At 43.0% G+C, this 24533-nt stretch overlaps 1 protein-coding gene and 1 long non-coding RNA gene across 4 annotated transcripts; one reads left to right on the top strand and one right to left on the bottom strand.

Annotated features, from left to right (window-relative positions):
* Nucleotides 1-882: 882 nt before the first annotated feature.
* Nucleotides 883-21309, bottom strand: RNF2 (ring finger protein 2). 2 transcript variants are annotated; one of them, XM_085299686.1, is made up of 8 exons: nt 21157-21309; nt 20363-20483; nt 6313-6401; nt 5993-6153; nt 4752-4967; nt 3629-3901; nt 2315-2486; nt 883-1638 (listed from the first exon to the last, which is right to left on the bottom strand). In XM_085299686.1, the coding sequence occupies exons 3-8, from the start codon at nt 6397-6399 to the stop codon at nt 1537-1539; spliced, it is 1011 nt and encodes a 336-aa protein (XP_085155812.1). In that variant the 5' UTR covers nt 6400-6401; nt 20363-20483; nt 21157-21309; the 3' UTR covers nt 883-1536. The 2 variants fall into 2 exon arrangements, with proteins under 2 accessions (XP_085155812.1, XP_085155811.1); XM_085299685.1 differs by lacking the exon at nt 20363-20483.
* Nucleotides 21310-21434: 125 nt separating this feature from the next.
* On the top strand, nt 21435-24292 carry LOC146598867 (uncharacterized). Of its 2 annotated transcripts, XR_014895186.1 has the most exons (4): nt 21435-21503; nt 21614-22094; nt 23051-23346; nt 23661-24292. It is a non-coding gene; the product is annotated as an uncharacterized LOC146598867 (long non-coding RNA). The 2 variants fall into 2 exon arrangements; XR_014895185.1 differs by having other exon boundaries at nt 21435-22094.
* The last annotated feature ends 241 nt before the right edge of the window (nt 24293-24533 follow it).

The following is a 24533-nucleotide window of genomic DNA, read 5'->3' as shown; positions in this document are numbered from 1 at the left end:
GAATACGAACGCTCACGTACCACTGGCCAAAAACTCAGTCTAACTACAGGCAAGACAGAGGAGGAGCAACACCGTGCGGCGTAAAGAATATTACTTCTCATTACAGCAACTTTTTTTTTTTTTTTTTTTTTTTTTTTTTTTTTTTTGCTTCTAGCTTCAGATGCCAAGAGCTGAGGGTCTCCTCACCAGTAGGTTTTACAGCAAAGGGAAGCTCACGGTGACTATTTAGTTCCCTGAAGACAGAATGCCAATAGGTAGAGCAACACCCATTACGTGAAAGCAAGGTCCAGTGCGAGGGAAGAGGAGTTTAAACATGCACACAAACAACAGCTACTGGACTTCACACAATGACCTACTGCCAAGTTTAAAAACTTGAACCTAATTTAAGACACTAAATGGTAAACGTTGTCAAGTACTAAAATTTTCTTCCAAAGTGCTAAGCCACATTTGTTAAAGCTATGGCAAAAAAAATAAAAAATAAGAAAACAATTCTTAGAGCAGCTTATGGTTGAAATCCTCCCTACTCAAACTGAAGCCCAGGTAAGCTCACAGCTAGGGTGGCAAGAATTCTATAAAACAAAGTATTTGCACGTTTCATTACATTATCATGCTGGAATTTACAGAATTTGCTTTACAAAGAGTCTCCAAGACAGTTCTTCACAGAAAATCCTGATACATTCACAGTAAAAATCTGCCATGACAGGGAGCACAGTAGAACTGTAAAACTATCAGACGACTTTGCTCAGTTAAGCCTGTAAGGACACGGTAACTGCAACAGGGGCCAAACTGGACATCGCAGTGTACATCAGTGGGATGTTCTACAGAGGGAAAGGTCCTTTTTGGGGTGGGGAGCGGTTTAGCTGAATTATTTGTTAAAAAAAAAAAAAAAAAAAAAAAAACTCAAGAACCACCTTACACAGAAGTACTAAGCCCAGTAAGCAGCATGGTTTTAAAGTGTCACTTTTCTCACTATAGCCGTGTTTGCTCACAGTAAAATGACTGAATAATAAATCCCTTTTTCTAGGGAGTCAGATTACTTCTAGCTGCAAGACTATCGGAAAGCAATTCTCTACCATCTTCTTGTATGGATAACCATTAGCAAATTACAACATTATTTAACACATTCCTTGGCATATGTTACTATTGAATAGCCTTAATTAGCTATCCAATGCTCAATACTTCACAGAGGCTACTATAACTGTGTCAAATGTTTTAGAAATCCAGATTTACCTGGACTAAATTAAGACATTCCAAAGCGGAACACTTGTTATCATGCAACGGGAACAAAAAAGCATGTCAAACAATGGAATGCACTGGAGAAGGTCATTTAGTCTCCTAGAGAAAAACAAAAAAACCACAACAAAGTCTAAATTAAATACAACCCAGAATACTGTCTAATCATATTAATAGGTATACCGAGAGAGCCAGAAGACATCACATGTATTGTCCGTGAAAGTAATGGTGGTGTCTTCTTTCAATATTAAAGAAATCACAATTATAAAAAGAGTTAGTCCCATCTCAGTTTTCCCGCGCAGCCTATTTATGTTCCTTTGTCGGTGCATAGTACAGTTCCATAGGTTTGTTCACCTTCCAGTACTTCTCACTGACCAGTTCCAAGGAAAACGAGCCATTTAATACCTAGAACACCAAAACAGAAATGGAAAAAAAAAATGTAGTTTTTGCAAATGTGCATGTAAATTTTGCAAATGTAAAACTTGCATAAACAGTATTGTTGCAACAGACAGACAGCTACAGTTGGAGCAATGCAYAGACTGAGTTAAAAAAGAAAAAAAAAAGGTTTGAAAGCTCTGCAAAGGTTCTTGCTGTGAAGCACCTGGGTATCTAGTAGCAACTGACACTGCACCGCTACCCACCTTGTTCCGAGCTCAATCTGACTGCAATATTGCTGAGCTGCTTTATCTGTATGTTCTGAAGTCATGCACTCAGAGTAGGATTCTTCCCTACACATATTCACAGCAGCTGTTTCATACTGCAATACCAGAAGTCTATGGGAGAACGGAGAAACGCTCCCTTATGATTGGCACTTCCTGATTCTCAGAAGCTCTATCTGGCTTTGGGCATGAAACAAAATCTTCAGGTGAAGTAAACTTTTTCTCTTCAATTTTAACTGTAAAAAAACAAGCTGGTCCTCACCTGACATAGGTCAGCCAGTAGTTGCTGGCACCACTAGATTTTACCCTGAATGATATGCATGTCTCCCTTTCTACTAGCCAATCTTTTGCTAGATACATTTCCTACAAAGCAACTGATGTTTTGAACCTTGGTGTTGGTCTTAGGCAGAAATCCTACTTACAGTGAACTGCCCGTTGGCGGTAGCAATGTAAATGGTGTACTGCTTCTCACTGGCAGTGTCGAGATTCATCTGGTTCGATTCTCCTTTGCTTCGAAGCTCCTCCAAAGCCAACCTCACAGCTAGGTACTTGGACAAGTGATCAACAGTGGCATTGCCTGAGGTCTTGATGTATCTGCAACAACCACCACAAAGGTAACCAAAGGCAGCTGAGTTATAGGTAAAGAAAAAAGGCATTTGGAACTGCCATCTCCCAAATATTAAGCAGCAGGTGTGAAAGAAAGCTCACAGGAGCATTAAGTGGTTTCACTCAAGACGTRCAAGCAGATTACTAAATTATGCTGTTCCACAGAGTCCTTGTATCCTTCTGACACTTCCCCCACAGGCCCTCATGCTATTTGTAGAGAGAAGACAGCGCTGTCCTGTCATCTGCTTGAAATGAAAAACCTACTAACAGGCTGTCAAGGGTTTTTGAGAGCTACTCACAACTGCTCAAACCTGCTGAGCAGAGATGCAATCTGACATTCCTGGATGGAAAGTCACAAGGTGGCAGAGCTACACACATTCCCCGTGTCTGCTCCTTGCTACAGCTCCCCTGATCTTCTCATTACTGGTTCCTTCACCAATTCTTTACGCAAGAAAGAAGAAGTCTTGACAGGCAAATCCAGCAGTAGAGGCCTCCCCCAGAGGCTGTCTTTGCCTTTCAGAACAACCCCCAGGATTCCCTCACAATTCCAAGCCACAAAGAAAAGCTGGCTGAGGCTTATAATGTATTTATAGGCACTACAGAGAGATATCTCATCAGGAAAGAAAGTCAGGAAGAGATCTGAGGAAACTCCTCACAACTGCTCATTGCTGTGATCCATTATTTGCAGTCCATGCTTGGACGCGATCATGAAAAGAAATGCCAGGTGAAGCTTCCAGCCTACGAATCATGCTGATACAAAGCTGCTCCAAAACCTGCTCAAAAACGTATGCAAGCTTTCTTTATGCCCACAGGATTTTACAGCAAGGAGAAAGGGACCCATAATATACCGTCGTCCTAGTAGCTACCAAGAACTGTGACACTGGAAACCTTAGAAACATCTTTATCTGTGATCAAAGGCTTAAAACAGATTGTTACGATAACATTACTTTTTATAATACTGAACCAATACCATCAATCTGACTTGAAGCAGAAAGACTGCAAGGATTAAACAGGCTGTGGTATGACCACAGTAAATTGATTTTAAAAGCCTTGAGAAGTGACAGATAGAAAAGAGAAGCGACAGTAGAAGATTACAGCAGAATACACAAAGAGGAATAGAAGACATTTACCTCGTCTGTGCACTATCATCATTCTCCATGAGGGTAGGATGAGGCCTGAAGACTAGTTCTATCTCACTAGCACCGTCCATTACAGGATCTATTGCCACAGTTGTGTTATTATTGTCCAGTTCTAGCCCAGAATCATCTGATGTTTTGGTCCTCTTATTACTAGGCCCTGCTTCCTGGTTGCTGTGCGTTGAGGCATTGCTACAGTGCGAGCTGTCACCGTTATCTTCTGCACCACTGCCGTTCTCAATCTGCTGTTTCTTGCCCCTCTGTAACCTGATTAGAAATAGGTGGAAATAAATGTCAGCTCAGCTGCTAATCAGCATTCAGAATTCATCCAACTACCTTCACAATTCCCTCCCGCCCCAGGATCAGTCATGCTAAAAGTCAGAAATGGGTGACCTACCAGGCAGAGCATCCGAGTACTAAACACTTCAGAGATGTAAGGGGGAGGAACATATTTATAACATTGTTTCACATAAAGAAATATTCATAGGCAAGACTGTAGATTTTCCTATCCCTCAAACACACTTTAGAGACTTTTTTCAGGATGGTTTTTGATTTGATACAATTATTTTTATTTTTCAGCCAAGCCAGATGATTCTTTTCATCTAAGTACGAATTCATACATGACATAAAATCAGTCAAACAAAGAATCATACCATGCTTTACTGCAACATAAAGTTGGAGGCATCTTTCCCCAGCTGGCTCTCCTGGGTTTAAATGCATACCAGTATTCCACTTCCATGTGTACCTCATATAGTCCAGCCTTGTGTATTAAGTTGCAATTAAAACACCTAAATTCTGGCACTATGTGTATTTATTTGCATATAATGGTATTATTTTGGTAGAGGATTCATTGTATTACAGCAGTCTACTACCAAAGACATGTTACCTGCATTTTTGTAAAGCTAAAATGGGTATCTGCTGTCTACATCTGGCTGCAACAGAAGTGGCAGAGAGCAACATGAAGGTTTCTGTCAGTAGACAAAGCTTAAAAATTACTTTGGCAGTGTTTGGAGGAGAAAAGAGGAAATATTCTGCAACTATTCTGCAGACAGGTGGCATACTCCTAGTACTGCAGGCTGACAAGGTCACAAGCAGACAAACTGTGTAGGTTGCATACCTGTTCATCGCCTGAATCTTTAGTCCTTCCTCGATGCTGTGACTTAAAGCTTGCTGGTTATTGTGTTTGCTGATTCTTGCTAGCACTCTCTCCTGATGAGCTTCATATTCATCGCGGCTTGGGTAAATTTTACTGATGAGAGCATCAAAATTGGGATCTGGTCTCAGTGATCTCTTTGAAACTAGCTTTTTACGACATGTGGGACATTCTTTGTTGCTAAAGGTCAATAAGAAGAGAGGAAACACATGCTAACTCTCCAGCTATAACCACAGTCTGCCCCGATGCGGCTTCTATCTTGTGGCAGATCAGGTAGTTCAAGATACTTAAAAAAAAAAAAAAAAAAAAAAAAAAAAAAAGAAAAAAAAAAACAAAAAAAAAAAAAAAAAAAAAAAAAAAAAAAAAAAAAAAAAAAAACCCAAACACACCTCTCCCTGCTTCATTTTTTTTTAAAGTATGTTTAAAGAAACTATGTTTAGACTAAAGAGCTCAAAAGTCCTACTTTACAAACTGGTTCCTTCCCAAAACTCTAGCTAGATTTTCACCTAGGAAAGACACATTCCTAAAGGAAATAATAAGTATTGAAGGCATAATCTTCTGTAGCATTCTTAACAAGCCAAAAATTAAGGAACCCGTTACACAGTCTGAGTATATGTTTGTTCTCATTTAACTATCATGTCAGGTTTACACACTTTTTTTCCCCAGTGAGGAAGAGGTCTCAGTAACTGAAACCTCATTAGGGGCTTTGTTCTTGATGGTTTTCTCATATCTCTAATGACAAGAACACTACTGTCTCTGGGCACAGCAAATTGTGTGTGACCTCTGAGTGCAGGTAACTGCYATCATCGGAAGGAGATACTTACATCGCTGACTTAATTGCTGTTGGTCGTCTCATAATTTTACTATGTTCAAGAAAATACGCTCTTGTAATTGAAGAATAAAAGAAAAATGATTTGTATTTTAGCATAAGTTATATTAGTAGTCAAGCTACGAAGTAGGACTGCTGCTGAAAGGTCACACTTAATTTACTATGCCCAGGTAACTTCTGCTCAGGGATTGACAAACACATTCTTGTAAGAACGGTTCAGCCCTGGTGGCTGAACACTGAAGAATGAGAYGCGCTAGGTGTGCGCAGCGCGCGGCTGCTCTACTGCTGCACATCGACACCCAGGGCTTAAAGGATTTCCTTGACCGCTTCCAGATCTAAAGGGAAATCCCTTTCCTCTGCTGTAACATTTACATACCCACTCCTGAGGGCTGTGATGATGCAGTCAGCGCAGAAACGATGCAAACATTCTTTTGTCGTCATAGTGTTTTTTAACATATCCAGGCAAATGGGACACATCAGCTCACTGTGCAAGCTCCTGGGCGACACCACTATTTCCAAGCCATCGGTTATTGCTTCCTAGTGTAAAAATCAAGTAAAAATTCTCTCGTGAAACTTAGTAATTTTCTTACTGAGGTTGCACTTTTTACTATCCTTTTAAAAAGAAGCACAGTAAAAGGACAAAACAAGACACATGCCACCTTAAGCACACACGTCTATTTTTCAAAAGCACATTACCTGAGGCGTTCTTTGCAGTTCATACAAACTGAGCTCCCAAGTTTTGCTTAAAGGTTGCGTTCCGTTTGTCTGCACGGCTTGGGACATGGCTGGGAACAAAAAAGAGACACAAGTTACGATCTACTTCCTAATAAAAAGGGCAATCAAAATGCTGCAGGCGCACTCATGCACAAAGCTCTTAGCTAACCGTGCTTCCTGGAAGCACGCTGTATCGCCTTTTCTTCTTCTCCTGAAAATACAGCACTAGGGTTTTCCAGTCGTAAGTTTAGAGAATACTAAAAGATAAAATAAAACCTAGTCATAACAGTAAATTCAAAGAGCGCAGTTTTCCTGAGCAGCCCCACTGGGCTCCAGTGGAGCTGCACTCGACTCGCAGTGTCTTGGGAGCCAGAAGTCAAGAGTGCTAGTTTCAGAAACATGAATTGCACAAGCAGGATCAGGGTTTTTCTCATTTTTGAGAKCAGTAATTTCATACAGGCATTCCTGGAAACGGACAGGGCTAAGAAAAACTGAGCACAAAAGATGAGTGATACACCCTGGAACCACTGTTATTGGAGAATTTGCTTAAAGACAAATCTTTCTGCATTTCCCTTACACACACACACACACACACACACACCCCTGCAGAGAAACCGTGCCTTTCCTGTCAAATTCTGTAATCAGCACCTGAGATGAAGCTAAACCACTGCACGTGTTCACTACAGTCATGCCAAAGGAAGCCAAGCAAAACGCAGAAAAAAAGTCATGCTTTCAAACAGGAAACATTTTCATGCTAGGGAAGAAGAGGAAATCTTCCCCATCTCTCCAAAAATGCCYTCCTGAAAACAGGAAAAATTTACCTTCCATTCTGTTGTACATTTATAAACAACGTAGCCACGCAGAAAGACTGCAGTTGCAGGCATTCCCACTAGGTGGAAAAAGCAGAAGTGCTTCCATCCTTTCTTTTATCACTCCTTTTAAACCTAGATTTGCATTTCCAGACCCTTCCAATAGGTAGCCAAATGCAAATTCCATTGGCATCTATCAAGAACTTTATAACCTAGTTTTAAATTCAGCAAGTTCCAGGTGAAAAGGGGGTGAGCCTCTCTGGAGAGCAGGGTTACTTTCTAAGCTGCAATTAATTGTTGAAGGAGAAGAGAGAGAAGCGGTGCAGCAAAGTTTCTGATGTCGATTCTTCTCCAGGCACAGAAATTAAAGGTTTTCCTACTTAAAAAAAAAAAAAAAGAAAAAAAAAGAAAAAAAAAGAGGTGACAGACACATGCTGCCAACTCCAATTTTATAATATAAATATTATGCTCTATATAATATTCTGTGCACTACCCTGCAGAAGACACTGTACAAGTGTCATAATAAATAATTGATCTGCTTTATTCTAAATTTATTGTCATCTGAGATGTAGCCTGCTTAGTTCTCACCCAAAGGTCTACAGCGATGGCACTGCAGAGTTTTAAGAGTAAGGAAATGGGCCTTCAGGCCAATCCAAGGATCTCTCTGAAGCTAGAGGCATCCACATCGTCCACTCACCACTAGCAAAGAGGATCTGCTTTCAGAAAAGGCCAAGTTTCCTCAGCAGCTGGTGTGTATAAAGTCCAAATCAAAGCAGCAGGGGAAACACAGTCAATTCAAATATCAAAAAAAAGTAAAAAGCAAAAATCACACCACAGAGCTTTTCTTCTGCTTAATGATCAACAGACGAGTGTCCGTCCRTAGCTCTGTTTCTGTTCCCCTGTGTTTTAGGATCTGTTTCCAGCTCTGTATCGGGCCCGACACACGCATTTGAATGAGTTTTGACTGCTTTTCCTTACGACACCCTTCGACATCAAGTTGAATCCACGTTTCTTTTCCCCGCTGAAATCTAACGCAGCAGCATCAGCAGCACCCGCCGGTACCAAAGATCCCGCTCCACTAAAGCTGCCCTGCCCGTTTGACGGTCAGCGAGCACCAGCCAGGGGGCTCCGGCCCCGATCGGTGAGGCGCCTCTCCAGACACTCTCCGCGAACGCTCCTCTGCAGCCGCTCTGGGGACGGTGGCCGGACACGCACCTCCGCAGCGAGCCCACTCTCGGCTCCGTCGCTGCGGCCAAGCAGGAGGAGACCGCGGCGGCTCCTCGGTTCGACGGCACGTAACCGGGCTCCGCCACTCTCCCTTCTCTCGCGCCGGCTGGGGAGCTGAACGGCAGCAGCCGGACTGTCCCCAGCTCTCCCTGCCTGCCACGAAGGCAGAGCAGACAAACGGACAACTTTTCTAGCTGTCCTGTCAGCGTTAAGATCTTCACAGCCTTCAACAAAAATAAACAGGCTACACTTGACCTCAGTTTTAAGACAGTCCCCCGCTATCAGGTTAGCAGGCTTTCCCCCAAAGAGGTCCAGCACGGCGCAGGCCAGACCAACAGATCCCTTTTTAAAGCTCCAAAATTAGGAAAGTCTTTCCTGAGCCAAGCAAGATTTTGTTGTTGTTGACAGCTTCGTTCAGTGCGGAAAACATCAAGTGACAAGTTCCTGGACAAACAAAATGACATTGTTTATTAACTACTGCCAGTAAAGGGAGAGGGAAAAAACCCACAGGAAACTCGCCCCTTTACTCTTCAGTCTGGAAATGTGAGGTACCAAAACCTCCAAATTCTCAAGGTCACTTGGAAATGGAACATGGATAAGCTTCTAGCCGGCACAACAACCAGGRCTATATGGAAGCTTTACTATCAGTTTGCATCTTTTAAAGTGTGTCTTAAATAAAAATGTCCTCAGACTCACTTTTTCCAATTAAAAATAGTAAGTGGGTATGGTCATAATAGCATTGCACTTAAGTTTTCAGATCTTTTCCACTTTGTAAATGCAGACRACAGGATCCTTTCTTCAAAGGTCACACACATACTGGCACTGGGAATAAAGTTAAGACGCGCGTGCTCTGTGAGCCTTTTTTCATCGTGAAATTTTGAGCTATCTAACGCACCATTTACCATTACACCTTTTAACTTGTTTTTTTTTAAAAAAAAAACTTTATCGCTTTTCTATACTCTCTAGATATAAAAGGAAAGCAATCAGTTGCACGACAGTAAGGAATTTCTTTAGGTTATAGTTTTAAAAGCCAAAGAGCAAGTAGTCCCGCGGAAACCTTGAAGCGGAGGTCAGACGAAGGGGGAAAGTCCTGTTTGCGCAGGCAGCTCAAACGCGGTCGTTTCAGAGCCACCGCCGAGCACCACTAGCGCGAGCTGTGCTACAGCCCGAGGGGCACCGGCGTCGCTCAGCAAAAATGTAATATTGCGAGGACACCCGCAGTCCCTCCGAGCGACTCGGCCTTCCTGCTCAGGGCAACTCTCGCCCRTAAGCCCTGTAATTAAAGGGTTCGCACAGCTGCCACTGTGAAAGGCAGAGCTCACCGAAGTAACCGAAAGGAAGGATTGCAAACCTGAGAGCAAGAAATGCTACGAGTCCGTTTGCTTTCTTGTCACTCCCGTTCGCAACAGCTGTTAGGTTCCCCCTTTCCAYGGGTTTTCCCAATATTCCACACTAACAGAAGAGAGTGGATATTCTCTACAGATTTTTTTTTTAAATAAAGAACCAAAAAAAAGAACATTTTTTGCCTTGCCAGAGCATAATAAATAAATAAATAAAATGGGGAGCAAAACAAACTTCGTTATTCTTAAACAGCTTCAGAAATAGTTTTGACTGATTTTAGATAACCAAGCTTTGTTTTTAGATAACCAAGCTTAGGGAGCGGAACAGCTCCCTAACTAGGGAGATGAGTCTGTCGGCTTCACTAAAAAGCACCGCATCACTTCATCTGAAAGCGCGGCTATCGCAGGCCCATTTCTTTGGGAAACAGGGCTTATGCAATCTTGCTCTTTGTGCTCATCCATCTGTAGACTATTTCYCCAAACAAATTTGAGGACAAGCGCCTGGAGTTTAAAGGCAGAACAACAGAATAGTTTTGTTCAAGGAGCTCTGGAAAAGGRGCAGGCAGTTATAGGGGGAAAAAAAAGCGGCGTGAAAGAGGCCGCAGAGGAGGCACGCTGATCTCGTGCCCRCTTGCCGAGCAGGGAATTCACGCAGGAAAGTCCTCACTGCGTGCTAGAAAGTCCACCACAGCAGCTTCTCACTCGTCACGGGCCAAACTCACTTTGTAAATTCCTACGTGAAACGCACTTAATTATCCGCTCAAATATATAGTCACAAGGCGCAGCATGCTGGGCATTCAGGTGTCTCGTGCCTGCAACCGCTCGGGAAAACCAAATCAGTCTGGCAACAAGCGCATTTCAGAGCATTCGGAGCTGCAGTCAGACACGCTGGCTCGGCCGCCAGGGAGCCGAAGGAAGAGCTTAGCAGCAGCTTGTCGCTGCTCCCGAATTTCCCTACCCTCTTACCTTCTCCGCGGTTTACCGCCCTCACCAGCCTATCATCACTTCTTAGCCCAATTTCTCAAAAYGTCAAGACTTGGCATTAGTCAAAATTTAAGATCAGCTTAACTCTACCCTGGAACTAACCGCGAAGCCGGCCCGGGGGATTTTGCACCAGACGACACTGGGAGATCCTTCGTAACCCGAATYATTTCACGAAACACTCTGCAGCGCCTCTTTTTGCCTGGACCGAGGCCAGAGGGCAGCTGGCACAKGCGGCTGCGTCGGCACAGCTTGAGGTCAGGGAAAGGGTGGAAGAGCTGGAAGGAGGAGGCCACACCACGGCCCAGGTGTAGCCAGGGTTGCTCCAGCTGCCGTTTAACTCAAAACATTCTTCCACTCAAAACACTTTTGAGAAAAAAAAATGCATCAGGCCTTGAAAATAAATGTACGCACACTAGTATCAAACCCACAGACATCAAAAACTTCTTGTTCCAAAGGTAAAATGTTAAATATTTAGACTTAAAATAGTAAGACAGTTAAGCCCCCATTTGAGATGCCAATTTCAACAGTATCTTCAACCCTTCCAACTTCTTTTGAAGGACTAYATTTTACTAAAAACAGGTAAAAGAGTTGAGTTACCCTGGAAGCTTAATATAATTAGAGGTTTACATTTTACTCCCTAATACCATAACTGCTGTTAGTGATAAACTATGTTCGAACAAAGTATTCAGTTCAATTCATTTGTACAATTAAGCTCAATTCATCCCTTTAAAAACATTCTGAAATGTATGTTTTTTCTGCTCCTCATTTCTGGCTAGGAGCTTGATTTGAAAAAAATAAATGTATTTCTGGAAAGATATAGTATTTGAAGGAATTAATCTTCACTGCAGCTTGTTGGCAACTCTGATGGTTTTATATTCCATTGATGGCTTTTTGTATGTACTGCAAATTATTTAAAGATTTTATTGCAATTATCTAAAAATCATTTTTAAATAAGAATTTATGTAGAAAAGTGTTCATTGTTTTCTGAAGTTTTCCCCCCCTCTCTGYATCTCCAAATGCCTTAGAGGCAAAGTTCTGCCCTGGAGGTCATTTTGTTCCTGCTCCTGAAACCAACTGCCCAACAATCCTGAACGTCARGGCATTTGCCCACGTCCCCGCTTCTTTTTCTCTTTTTTATCCAAATTGTCACCACTCGTCCAATTGTCTCTCACGAGGTAGATACTGCACTCACTAGAGTTATATTCTGATTGCAAAAGGGGATGAGCTCAGGAGTCTTTCCTTACTAAAAGAGCGCTTTCACCTCTCTCAGCTCTCAGTCTTTGTCCTCCCAATATGAAGTTTCAATGTCACAGTGTTCCTAAACGGGAAGGTTTTCACTTTGTGAACACCACCCACTATCTTTATAGCAAAGCTGAACACGTTTCTTTGAACAGTGTGGTAACAGCACCCTGCGAATCGGGCCTTTAGATGCTAGTATGTTACCAAAAAATAGTAATAAAAAAAAATTCAGTGAATAAGTCTGCATAACACTGGAGTTTCTTCTATAAATATGCAGTACATCATGTGTTCAAGAAAAAGAACACTTTCCTTAAGTATTTTCTTAGAGCTTGTGCAATAAATCAAGGGTAAAATCCACAACTAGGTATTTCTGTCTAAAATGAAAACTTAACACAAACTTTTCTCAGACAACATTTTAATAGTATTTTGGCACTTATCTCCTGCACATACATTTTAATTGGCCAATAGCAAGTAGAAATGCCTTTGGTTTTGACAATCTGCTAAAAGCAGCCACTTCCTTAAGATCTTAAAAGTATCTGCCAGAATTTTAAATTTGCAACTATTATATAATAAAGCTGTAAAACAGTTTGGGACTAGCACTTAATCTGTGAATTCAAGAGGATCAGAGGATCAAAAAGCACCTTCAGATTACAGAAAGAATGTGAACAAATGAGCAATCACAGAGTGTCTAAAAAGAACATTCACGGTATAATTTCCAAAGACAGATATTATCAGTTAATAATCAACAGCAATGCAAGTGGGCTTCTTTCTGAATGCCTATGATGTTTAAAAATGAGTGGTTGCCACTTTGCTACATACTTCTGTACACACTAACTAGGATTCCATCATCTGTGAAGCACGATCACAGCAAAYTAACAGGCTATTCAAAATGCCGAATTAATACAAACTATGAAGCCAAAACTCCAAATAGCAATTACATGCCCCAGAAGTCAAATCTGAGAGCAAATTATGCCTGCTTACACAGTGCTTTCCACCCTCAATCACCCCATCAGCCTGCAAACGAACCCATCCTTGCACTCTGCTTGTGGGGCAGAGACCCTGAGTCAGGAAGAGCGAGGGAGAAGGCCGCAGCTTTGGCCGGGTGCTCTGCGCTCCAACCAGCCACGAGAGGAGTCCCCTGCCGTCACCCACAGCCCCCAGGCGCTGCAGCAAACCTCCTCTTTTCTACTTCTCTCCAAACCTGCAGTGAGAGCAAAAGTAATGTCAGCCCAGAGAGAAACCCCCAGGCACCTCCGCTGCAGAATTTCCTGCTCCCCTTACACTCCTCCCTGGCCAGCAGGGTAATGGTAAAARGATCACGGTTACTATTGCTCAAAGACTGACATGAAAACCTGCATCTCAGGCAAGGTGTTTGCCACGGGCCACTAAGTGTCCTCTCTCCCTGGTGTTGCTTTCTTCCCCTGAATCCACTGGGAGGGAAGGGGGGAGCCTATTTTAATCTTAAGAAACAGAACTAGAAAACTGTGTTGAGCTAAACAAATAGCAACTGGTCTGAATAAAAGTATGAAAATAAAGAATGACTGCAACTATCTTGCGGCCAAACAGTACTATAAATAATAATAACAAACGTTAATGCATGCAGTCTGAGTGTGATACATGTTATAGCGCATGAAAGATAGTGTGATGCACACTGAGAAATGAATAGGCAAAACGTGGTAACTATCTTGCCAATTCCTTTTTAACACTATTGGCATCTGGTTCCTTGCCAATCTATTTTCCTACTTCATTTACAGAAGTAAATAAGGAAACTAACATTCAAATGTTTTAATTATATCAGTGACATCCCATTACAGCTGAGAAAATAATATATGTATAATGAAAGTAATTTTAAACAAAACATGAATTTGGGGGTACATCCAACTCCCACTGAATGCTAGATACTGGTTGAATGGCAAAAAGTAGTAATGTTTTATAATAAAATTCATATTTGAATACACGAGTGTGACGCTCACTCAAGGTTGTGTCTRGTCCTACATTTAAAACACAAACTTAGCTTGTCCTCTATGAAAAATAGCACATTCTCCTTAAATTTGTAGTGTTTTGTCATCAGAATTCGTTTTCTAGGAATTTACAAGCATTTACAGGCATTTCTACAGTTTGCTTGAAAACATATCATCTTTAAGACATTCTAGCAAATTCTCACACTGGCCACCTAAAAATCGAGTCTGGATTTCTCAAAGTTAGAGACTCATTGAAATTATTTGTAAAGGTTACCCCAGAAAGATTAATACTTTTTGCTTTTATCTCATTACTTCTACTAATAAAGGTTTTCATCTGGAAGAGATTACACTACAGGAAAAGTATTTTGATACTGATATGATACTGGGAGTGTATATGGATTAGAGAGGCTGCATTTATTCCCAAAGCAAGCATTATAAAGCTCCACACTACCAGATGGTAAAACTGAAAAATCCAAAGTTTGTCAGTGGATAAAGTGCAGTTGCTAAAGAGAAACAACTTCACTTCTGCCCTGTGACACCATCACCCTGGAGAAAGATGAAACCAAAAGCTGTGCAGTCCACTTCAGACTGAAAAATGCCCCCAGAAGGCAATAAAACCGAAGAGCCCCAGGGCACCAGAGCAGCTTAACAGTATTGATGGTACGTAACATTACAGAAAAGAATGTTTTTACCAGTATGATTGTACCTCTTAATCATACTAGTTCTGAACTTTTAGTTTTCCTGCAACTAGCCCAAACCCCTGTTTTTCCCACAACCCATCCCACAAGCTTAAAGAGCACTTCTCTGCAAAATAAAAAAATCCCTCCTTGCAAAGCCAGTACCACCACCTGCTACTATCGTTATGAAACCTGCAGTAGGCTCGCCTCCAGATGACATCTGATAAGAGGGGAAAAGTACCGGTATTTCTGAAAAACACTGGCTCACTTGCACGTGGTCTTCAGTTTCTTCGGTGTATTTATTCTCTGAAGGAAGAAAGCATTTTGCCTGGTGCCCTAAGAGCTGGAATCATCCAGTTAATTGCCATTCACAACTTACTGGCAGTGAAGTGAAATGATCTGCAGAGGGTAGGTAACAGCATTTCCAATCTGGCTATCAAGCTGCTCACCCTGGCCCTAGGAAATACTTGCGCTTCACAACTGCGACCTCATACAAACCATCTGCTCTACACATTTACACCTACACAGTAACTCAGTGAACTGTTAACACTAATAAAAGTGACCAAAAACAGAGCAACAACTCTCTCATCTCAGATGTCAAGAGCACTAAAAAAAAAAAAAAGTAGTATTAAAACATTTGGTCATGCTCAAGGCTGTTTTATTATTGTCTTACGAACAGTCATGTACTTTTCGATATGACAGAAGCATGCTTTCAAACATGATTTTAAGTCAATGCTTTGCTCTATATTTATTGGCGCATAAGCACTATACGTGTATGTACCTTGCTCTTACATAGCTGACACTCCAATTCCTGTTTGTTCCACGATTTCTGTGTTCCCTGGTAAGGGCATCACGGCCATTTCATGCTGCCTTCTGGATTACTCCATTATTTTCTATAGCATAAATCCTTAGTGTTGCAACTTACTGTTTAYAGTTCTGTTTTACACCTTCTGAAACATCTCCTGAGCCACAAAAACTGCAGTACATAAAACTACCACACCGTTCACAGAGAACTCTCTCTACACTATATTAGTTRCCTCCAGGTAGTCCAGAATTCATAGAAACATCAGTTTTCCTGTAGCTACCACACCTACAAACACTCAAATTCATCACATTTCAAAACCAGGCTATTTCTATTAAAAAAAAAATTTTTTTTAATCTTGGAGAGGTTAAATAAAAAGCTTTCCAGTTTTTGGTAAAAAAAAGAAAATGCCTGCAGTTCTAAAGCAACAGGTAGTAAATTCATTTAATCACTAAAGCCAAAAGGAACTGGTATCTTTCACACGCAATCTGTATTTTGTATAAAGTGAATACTGAAATACYGTATCACATTAAAGCTTTCTGTCAGGAGTGTGAAGAAAACTGTGAGAGAAACAGTGCATTTTCAGTGCTGCTGTGGACCAATATGTCAGATAGGCACCTGACCTCAAAGGCATCAAACGTGCCTAAGACCTTTGCCAACAACTGATATGAATAGAGAAAAAGYTATTAGCAAAGTTACTAGCAAAGCATAATTTTGCCCTTTAAAGCAGCAATTTGAAGCACAGCTTAGTGTAAGTAAAACTGCCACTTTCTCTGTTATTTGCTAAATTCTGTGCAAAGTTTGTCATATTAAGAAGCATGCTATCTTTACAGYGCATAAGACTGCCTATTCAAGTCTCAAAAATGAACATCTTTARTTCTGAAGTCTGAGGTTGATTTATCTCTAAGAACTTATTACCAGTTGTGACGGAGAGAGGCAAAATAAATCCTTCTCTGCCTAAAATTAATTTCAGTGTTGCATCAGATCCTAACAGGAAGGATAAAAGATTAAAAACTTTTGGGAAGCAAATAAAAACAAACTTTCAGGTTCTGGAAAAGYTGAATCTGTCATACAGACCAAATGCATGTGAACAGGTACATCTTACCTTAGGAGACTGTTATTCAGACTTGCTTCTTTTCCTTTTTAAATGCATCATCTAGTTTTATCAAATAAAGTGTGAGCTAAAAGGGCAGGATTATGGACAGAGACAATATTTGCCTAGAAGCACTTTATTACCTTTACACTGARAAGGTGGTAAGGATGTGTTTTTATCATACTGGTAACATGTTTATAGTCCAGTGGACCTCACAGTCTGCAGGGAAAGACCACTATTACAGGCAGGTATCCAAACACCATGTATCCTGCTATTGTGGGACGTATCCTTGCTGCAGAATTACACTTCAGAAGCAGTGCTTTCATTTTCACAGCACTTTCTAAGCCTCACAGCACTGTTGGCACATTTTTCAGGTTAACCAGCTTCTTATTGTCTCTCTGAAATAACAGATGCAGAAAGTGAGAATTGAGTGCTCAATTCAATAAAGATTAAGTTTGATGATTTCAGTATACGCCTGTTGTTAACTTTATAGTTGCTGCTCAGTTTGACACAAATCTTGCGAATGTACTTACACCACAATCCAAATGACCTCCCTCATTTCCACAAGCGCAAAGCTAGGCAATGGCTAGGTCTCTAGAAAACTAGTCTTCMACTTTCAGTTTTTACAGCTGGGAACATGAAGAACTGCAGTCCTTAACTGAYGACTATGCTGGCAGAAATCACTCATGTAGCTACAATTATGACATGAGAAAGATCTCAGCTGTTTTGATCCAACAGCTTAGTACACTTTTGGTGGTGATAATGYAATGTACTTAATTCAATTCCTCGTTCAGGACTTGGCAGTTGTAGTATACCACTGTGCCCACAGAGATAAAATCATTCCTGACASAGGTAAGAGCAGTCAAAGCTTCCTGAAAATTGTCTTGTTGTTAGGCACGGTCAAAATCAAAACGTGCACTCTATTAAACTGCAAACACAATGATAATTTTAACATGAAGTTAACAAACAGAAGCTGCAAAACTGGCCTAATCCTTCCATATTTAATTTGTCAGAACGCTCTTAARGGCTCTATTTCACACTCCCTCCCACTGAGCTGCAGTGGTTGTCCCAGGCTTCAGACGCTTCTCCCGGGCCCACAGTAGCACAGCTCCTCCATCATCTAGCTGCTGAGCCGGGGTACAAACGCCCTGAAGTCAYGTTTCATTTATCAGACCAGTCTCCGAATTGCAATGCCTTAGGAGTCAGCACAGGTCTGCGTCTGCTGGGAAACCAGCAGGCAACCTCCAGCCCCACAGAGCAGGGGATGAAGGCATTTTTTCAATTTCACCAGCAGAAATCCCCAAAGCCTGTTCATCAGCTTCCTGGATTGCCAGGTTGCTTTGATAAAGTATTAAAGGAGCTAAGAAGCTTCTCCAAACAATTTAGTAGCACCTTACAGTGCATTTGGCTCGATTCTGCACAACGGGTGTGCTGCCTTCCCTGAGCTGCTGAGATCACAGCAAGCCAGCCGCTTCCTGACCTTTCTCTTTAGCATATAACACACCTACTATCAATCACATTTATTAACCCAAGTGGTAATAAGTAGTATTATTCTAATGCGTTAATATTGTGGGAGCAATTTTGAGAACATCAAATCATGAAACATGCTTGTTTYTCAATTTTTCTGTCATCACAGAGATACGATAGCCACAAAAATTCCTCAGCTGCTTATCAATTGCCAGAGTGAGGCTGGCCACACACAGTGGTGATAAAATTTTCTTGATAAGAATAAAAAAAAATACCCCTACTTGGTTATTAATAAAGAGAAAAATAACTCGCCTCCACACTACACTTGAGAGACAAAAGAAAGATTGAAGTAATCTTATCTATGACTGAGTTATTGTCTATAGTAAGTATGGAGTAACAAAATTGATTTGGCAAGCTAATAGCTTTGGTCTAAAGCTGGATGCTAGCTAACAACAATTTGTGTTTTAAGGACTCCCTTAAATAAAACTGTACATTTTATAAACAGTACTCAACTAGCAAAAGTTTAAACCCAGTAATCATCCAAAATAATTTAATTTTATCCCAGAGAGGTAAACACTAAAGAACAGAYTAGGTTTTTAATTATGTAGAATAATACTGCTACCTCCCAGCTGTTCCACAGGAGAAGTGAGGGGAAGGCAGATGGGGTAATTCCTATAATATTTCACCACTGCAACAAGTCTAAGTAGCTCCATAATACTGAACTCTGTTCATTGCTCAGAAAATTAAGAATTTAAGGTCAGTTTCGGAGGCCACTGATTTTCACCCATAATCAAAACCAAGTTGGAGAAGGAATGTTGTTGAGMCTAATCTTTCCTCTCTATCTGCATCGTTATCAAACTGCTGTTTATTGAGTCAAAAATAATTTAAATCCTCCTTCCTGCTTCATCTAAGKAAAAAAGATGGAAAGAATTGTTTTACTCTGACACTTCTTCCATACACGTTCTGGGTATCGGTGCTTCATTAAAACTAGGTCCAGTGCTGCTTTTAAGAAAAACACACCTGAACAGTTTCAGACTTATCTCTCATTTTTTGAGGCTGCCCTTCTCCATGACTTTCTCTTTTTCCATTGTTATTTTTTTAAGCAAAAGAAAGAAAAATGTTTAAAGGAAGCTGAAGCAATTCAGGTATCCCAGTATCTTTTTCATATATAAGACTGAATTGACCCATACGTAAGACCCTGAAAATTTCAGAATCCTGCTGACACCAGATGCCCAAGCAAATCTTTCTGCTCAACATGGTGCATCATTCTTAGTAAACAAAATGCCACTGATACAGGCAGAACCATACAATTTATTTCACTGAGGCTTGCACTGTACTTTAAGACTTGACAGAGAATGCTTTTCTTGGCAACTACAGCAGGGCTACTGTTTTAAGGCTATGATGTCAAAGGTCCAAATTTTAGCCACCCAAGTAGTAAAAAACCTCCTCAAATGCAAAATTTTTGTGCCATTATTATTATGAAGCTGAACGCAGAAAATATTGAAACATTTCATAAACATTATAAGTAATAYAATTCACCAGCCAAAAAGCTCCAAAGAAGTTCTAAACTTATTTAAATATTACTGCTTAAGTTTGCTGTAGCATAGCCAGGTCCAGCCACAAAGCTTACTGCCTGACAGTCTGGATCGTGCCAACATCTGTCCAGCAAAAAAACAGATCAAATAGTTCAGAGTTTCCTCTCATCACCACACAGTTCACAAAACTAATCCTTCAAATAAGTGCATCTTTTAATGTTAAAAGATACCGCTTATTAATAGACACTACTTTCAAAGTAAGAGCCTCTTAGCTGAGAAGYTGAACACCATCTCTGAGCTTGACGTGATGCATAAAGATGTCAAATTATCTCATTACAAAAGTTTTGAGTGAAAACAGAGAGGACTGCAAACGCGAGCACTTCGACTGGAAACTCCTATGACAAATCAAGTCCTTGTCACAGAATGAGTGACATGTTTGATTAAAGAATTTTCCTCAAGCAAAAATAATTTCAGCTGCACACTACTCGCATTTTTCTCAAATGCCAGTGATTTCCTTTAATCCCTGAAAGCCTGTGCATGACACAGTTATCGCACAGCGAGAATTAYAACCACTTCCAAACAGCACTGGATTATGATTTATCGTACTGGAAATCACCTTTCTCCACTAGTCACCCTCTGGATCTCTCTGGAATTAGGCATTTGATCCAATTCTTCCCCCCAAGAAGATAGTCAGAAAAAAACAATAGCAAGCTATACAAAAACCCTAAGAAGAGAAATACTGCTCAGCACACCTGTTTTGTGGGTGCGCTACACTGCAGGGACAGGCCAAGGCAGGCAAATGATTTCAAAGCGCCAGCTAAGGAGGGGTGAAAGCTGGCAAGAAGCAGGTGCTAAAGGCGGATCGGACGCAGCGAGAGCCAGCAGAGGAGGCGAACACCTGCAATTCCCGACCGGGTCTCGCTCCGACCGACGCGCTGTGGGGAACGCTGACACTTGCACCACAGGAGTTAACACCGTCTCCAGCATCATTCATCGGCATCCACGCACTGCTCAGAGGGCTGAAGGGAAACAAAAGACCGGGAGGGAGCAGTAAATCACACCGAATATTGCACTTTCGCTAGGGATGATTTATGAAGATGTTAATGGCTCCTGGCTCGGTAGAGGAGCCCTCCTGCCTTCCCGCGTCAGGCTCCCGCCGCCGCCGCTCCCTGCGGGCGGCCGTTACGGCGCGCGGCCGTTATCGCCGGCCGTTACGGCGCGCGGCCGTYACCACGCACGGCCGTTACCGGCCGGCGCCGGCTCGGCCCCGCGCTCCGCCATGCCGCACCTCCGCGCTTCGCGGCCATCCCTCGCTGCCGCCCCGTCGCGGGGCTGGCAGGGCTCCGCGGGGCCGGGCAGCGCCGCACACGCCCCGCGGTGCGCGGCGGGGGGCAGAGGAGAGGGGCGCTGACACGTCTCACGTCCCCGCTGCCAGCGGCGGCGGCCACCGCGGGGGGCCGGGGCCGCCCTCGTCGCGGCGGCGGGGGGCAGCGCAGTGGGCTCCCCCCGGCTCCCCTCAGGGAGCGCCCAGCCCTCGGCCGCAGCAGCGCGCACCGCGGGCGGGGAGCGCCGCGCACCCTGGGGACGCCCCCTCCGCAGCCCCACTAGGGGGAGAGACCCGGCGGGGGCAGCCGCAGCCGCTGCCACCGCCCCGGCTCCGACCCCGACCCCGACCCGCCGCCCTGCGCTCACCGCCCGCCGCGCTCCCGCCTCAGGCTGCCGCCGCGCCCCGGCTCTCGGCRCCCGCCACCTCCCGTCGCCCTCTCTCGCCGCCGGAGACGCCGCAGCCCCAGCACCACAATATGGCGAGCGGCAGCCTCCGCAATGGAGCTCGGGAAATAGAGGGGAGTTACATATTCATGGCCGGGGCTGGGCAGGGGGAGCGCGGAGGGGGCTGCGAGACCGGGCCGCCCAGAGCCCTCCTCCCGCGGCGGGGCCGCTCGCCCCTCTGCCCCGCCTGCCGCGCTCCGCGGCCGCGGCCCCTCACCGCCGCCCTCGCCTCAGCGCGGAGCGCCGGCTCTCCTCGCGGCAGCGCCTCGGTACCTGCGCGCCGCTCGGCGCCCCGCTGGCCGCGAACGCCGCCTTCCGCTTCTTTTTTATTGCTTTTTTAATATGTTTTTTTTTCTTTTCTTCCTCGAACGTGCGTAAGATGCGCTGTAACCTGCCCGGCTCCGGACGAGCTTCGCTCCTGGCAGCCTTTCTGCGGAGAGGAGCGTGCCGGGTGCTCGCGAGGCGTCAGGGAGGCACCGCTGGAGTCCCGGGCGGCGGCCGCTTAACTTGGGAAACAGAAAAATGGCAGTCTCGACGGCCTTCCACAGACGTAGAGGTCGAGGCCTGAAGCAAAACGCGGTGCGCTCGGATTCGTTTTAAAAGGCGAAAGCGCGCTCCGAAGCCCCCGCGGGCAGAGCGGCTCCGCTCCGCTGCGCGCTCGCAGCGCGGAAGGCGCCGTCACCTCCCCGCGCTCGCGGTGCAAGCTCTGTTCAGCTGAGACCTCCGTTTTTACGGGCTTCGGGTCTGCTCCGGTGACTTTACTGCTCTCGTCATTGCCTGTTTTACTGGCTGTAAAAGCGACGTGGTTCGCGGCGCGGTTGAATCTGGCGTAAACAAAAAGTTACAGCAAAGATCATCTTGTGAGACGTAAATTTGAGTTAATACTTTAGTCTTTAATGACGTTACAAATCGTATAAAATTACTTAAAGTGGAATATTTCAAGCATTTTCAGTTTCCTCAGAGTGTTACAATTAACAATCTCATCGGTTTATCATCACTTTATTGGTTAATATTCCAATTTAGGACATTTTCTTCTTTGCAAAGCTTTGCTTGTTAAAAAAAAAATCCAGTGCATACCAGGTTACTACTGATGATTCTCAGTACCTATTTTTATGTAGCATCTTTCATTCTGCACACACACCTTGGGACTTGCAAAACAGCCTGTATAACTAAATCCTCCAAGTGCTTGGTAAGGGAGTCAGCAATAACATTTCTCTTTTCTGAGGGTAGTCAAATGGCCCAGCTAAACGTCAGAGGGAGTAAAGTATGACTTGGGAGAGGATTTAACAGTCGTCTCTTGTTCCTGCTTTGTCGGCTTGTTTGKTTTTTTAAAGGTATTATTATTGCATAAGATTCAACTCAGAATAATAAACATATCTTACAAGCAAAGCTCATAGTCAAGAGAGAAGGTGAAGGGAGGCATCATAAAAGTCAGGTATCCTTCATTCAGATCTAATGAATTCAAACTTGAGCCCTTTGCACTTGGTTAGATTTGCGGGATTTACGCTAGCGTGCTTGTCGCARGTTCCTTTGGTACACTAGCATTTTCCCAAAGCGGCTTATGTATGATACTGAGCAAGTGCTGTAGGCATGTGATGCAGGTGTTGGAACGATTCTTGCTGTAGTGGTTGTTTATCCATTTGCCTTTTAAAGCCTTTTTGCCATCAAATAATTTCAAAAACAAGTGAATTATGTTGAGCTTTTTACATGTAAAGTTGGAAGAGTGTGCAGAAAAGATGAAAAAAATTCTGAGACGTTACTCTGTTTACAGTGAAACTAGTCAGAACTAATGACTGAAATTTTCCTTATGTTTCAGCTGTTTGGCAGTGATAAGGAAGGGAAGACTTCTCCTGTCAAGCCATTAGTATTCTAGAAAGTGTCCTTTGGTGAAGTGTTTTATTTTCTGAGTGTCTGCAGTACTGTGGTGAGTGAAGCAGTTCTTATGTTAATATAYGACTGTCAGTAAAATTATTTGATGTCTTTCCAGAGGAAAAATGAAGAAAGCAAAATGAGTATTAGGACATTGAATGTTGTAAAAGTAAAATAAGGTTTGCAAAATGAAAGCACRCCATTTGAAGGAAGGCAGATCTCCAGAGGAAGATGGAGGGCAAGGTGAGTTGGAAGCATCTAGTAAAATGGGAAAGTATGCAGTAGCATGTAAATTATCAAATAAACTATGAAAAGCTGTTACACTAGTTGCATTAGAAATGGATTGTCCRGTGTAGGAAGATTCATGTTCTGAGKGAGCAATTTCATGTAATGGTCTCCCATCAGTTGTCTGTGGAAAATACAATTTAGACACATGTTTAATCCAAGTGGTTTGGGTGAACACTTCTATTACATTAAAGGAAAACCAGATATTGAAGTGACAATATTGCAAGAATTGTATGACTCTGTAAAGGTTGTTTGGTTTTTAATATCCTCAGCATCAGTTGTGCCGGTGGTGTTCAGCCTGCCGTGTTCAGTCTGGGGCAGGRAAGGCCTTGAGGACCCACGTCTGCAAACCTCGTGAGCGTTCTGAGRTTATGGAGCCAGGTTCTTCACAGTACTGCCTGGGGGAAGGTAAGGGACAGTGGACATGAATCGAACCAAGGAAGATTGAGACTGGATATAAGGAAAAACTTTTTACCCTGGAGGGCAGTCGGGCAGTGGAAGACATCGTCCAGAGAGRCTGTGCTGCCTCCCTCCTTGGAGGTTTTCAAGGCCTGACTGGATCAAGCTCTGAACAACTCGCTCTGATGGTGGCTTTGAGCAGGAGGTTGGACAAGAGACCTCCTGACATCCCTTCCAACCTGAATTATTCCATCATTCTATGATTCTACACTCACAGTGTGGACGCAAAAGTCTGGGACATGGAAAATATTGTATTTCAAACCTCAGAGTYTGTGAGCATTTTTGCTGTTTGCAACTCTCTCTGTAGCAGGTAGAAAAYGCGGTGCAGCATGATAGCTGGAATAGCTTTCGTTAGTTTGTGGCTTCCACTGTTCATAGTGTAATGGAAACATTTCTTCTTCCCCTTGCAGCTGCAAAATAACAGTAAATTACTTCAGTCAACTGAGACATGCTGCTTCTGTGTGCTCCTTCTAGGTAAAATATTTATTACCTGTTAAAGCGATTGAAGGCCACCCATTTGTTGCCTTTTAGAAACCAGCATAAAGAGGTAAGAAAAGGCAAATAAAGTGCTCCCATTTCACAAGTCTGGAAGTAGAGAACTGTAAGTAAGAAAAGGTGGAAGAAGCTAGGAAATGTTCCTGTTGGTGTGTTTCTATGCTGTGGTACAGTATACTAGAGGGAGATGC

The sequence above is a fragment of the Rhea americana genome, unplaced genomic scaffold (assembly GCF_003343005.1).
Source record: "Rhea americana isolate MKP2758 unplaced genomic scaffold, rheAme1 scaffold_151, whole genome shotgun sequence".
NCBI lineage: Eukaryota > Metazoa > Chordata > Aves > Rheiformes > Rheidae > Rhea > Rhea americana.
Note: the sequence above shows the minus strand (reverse complement) of the source record. Positions and strands in the feature narration are given on the sequence as shown.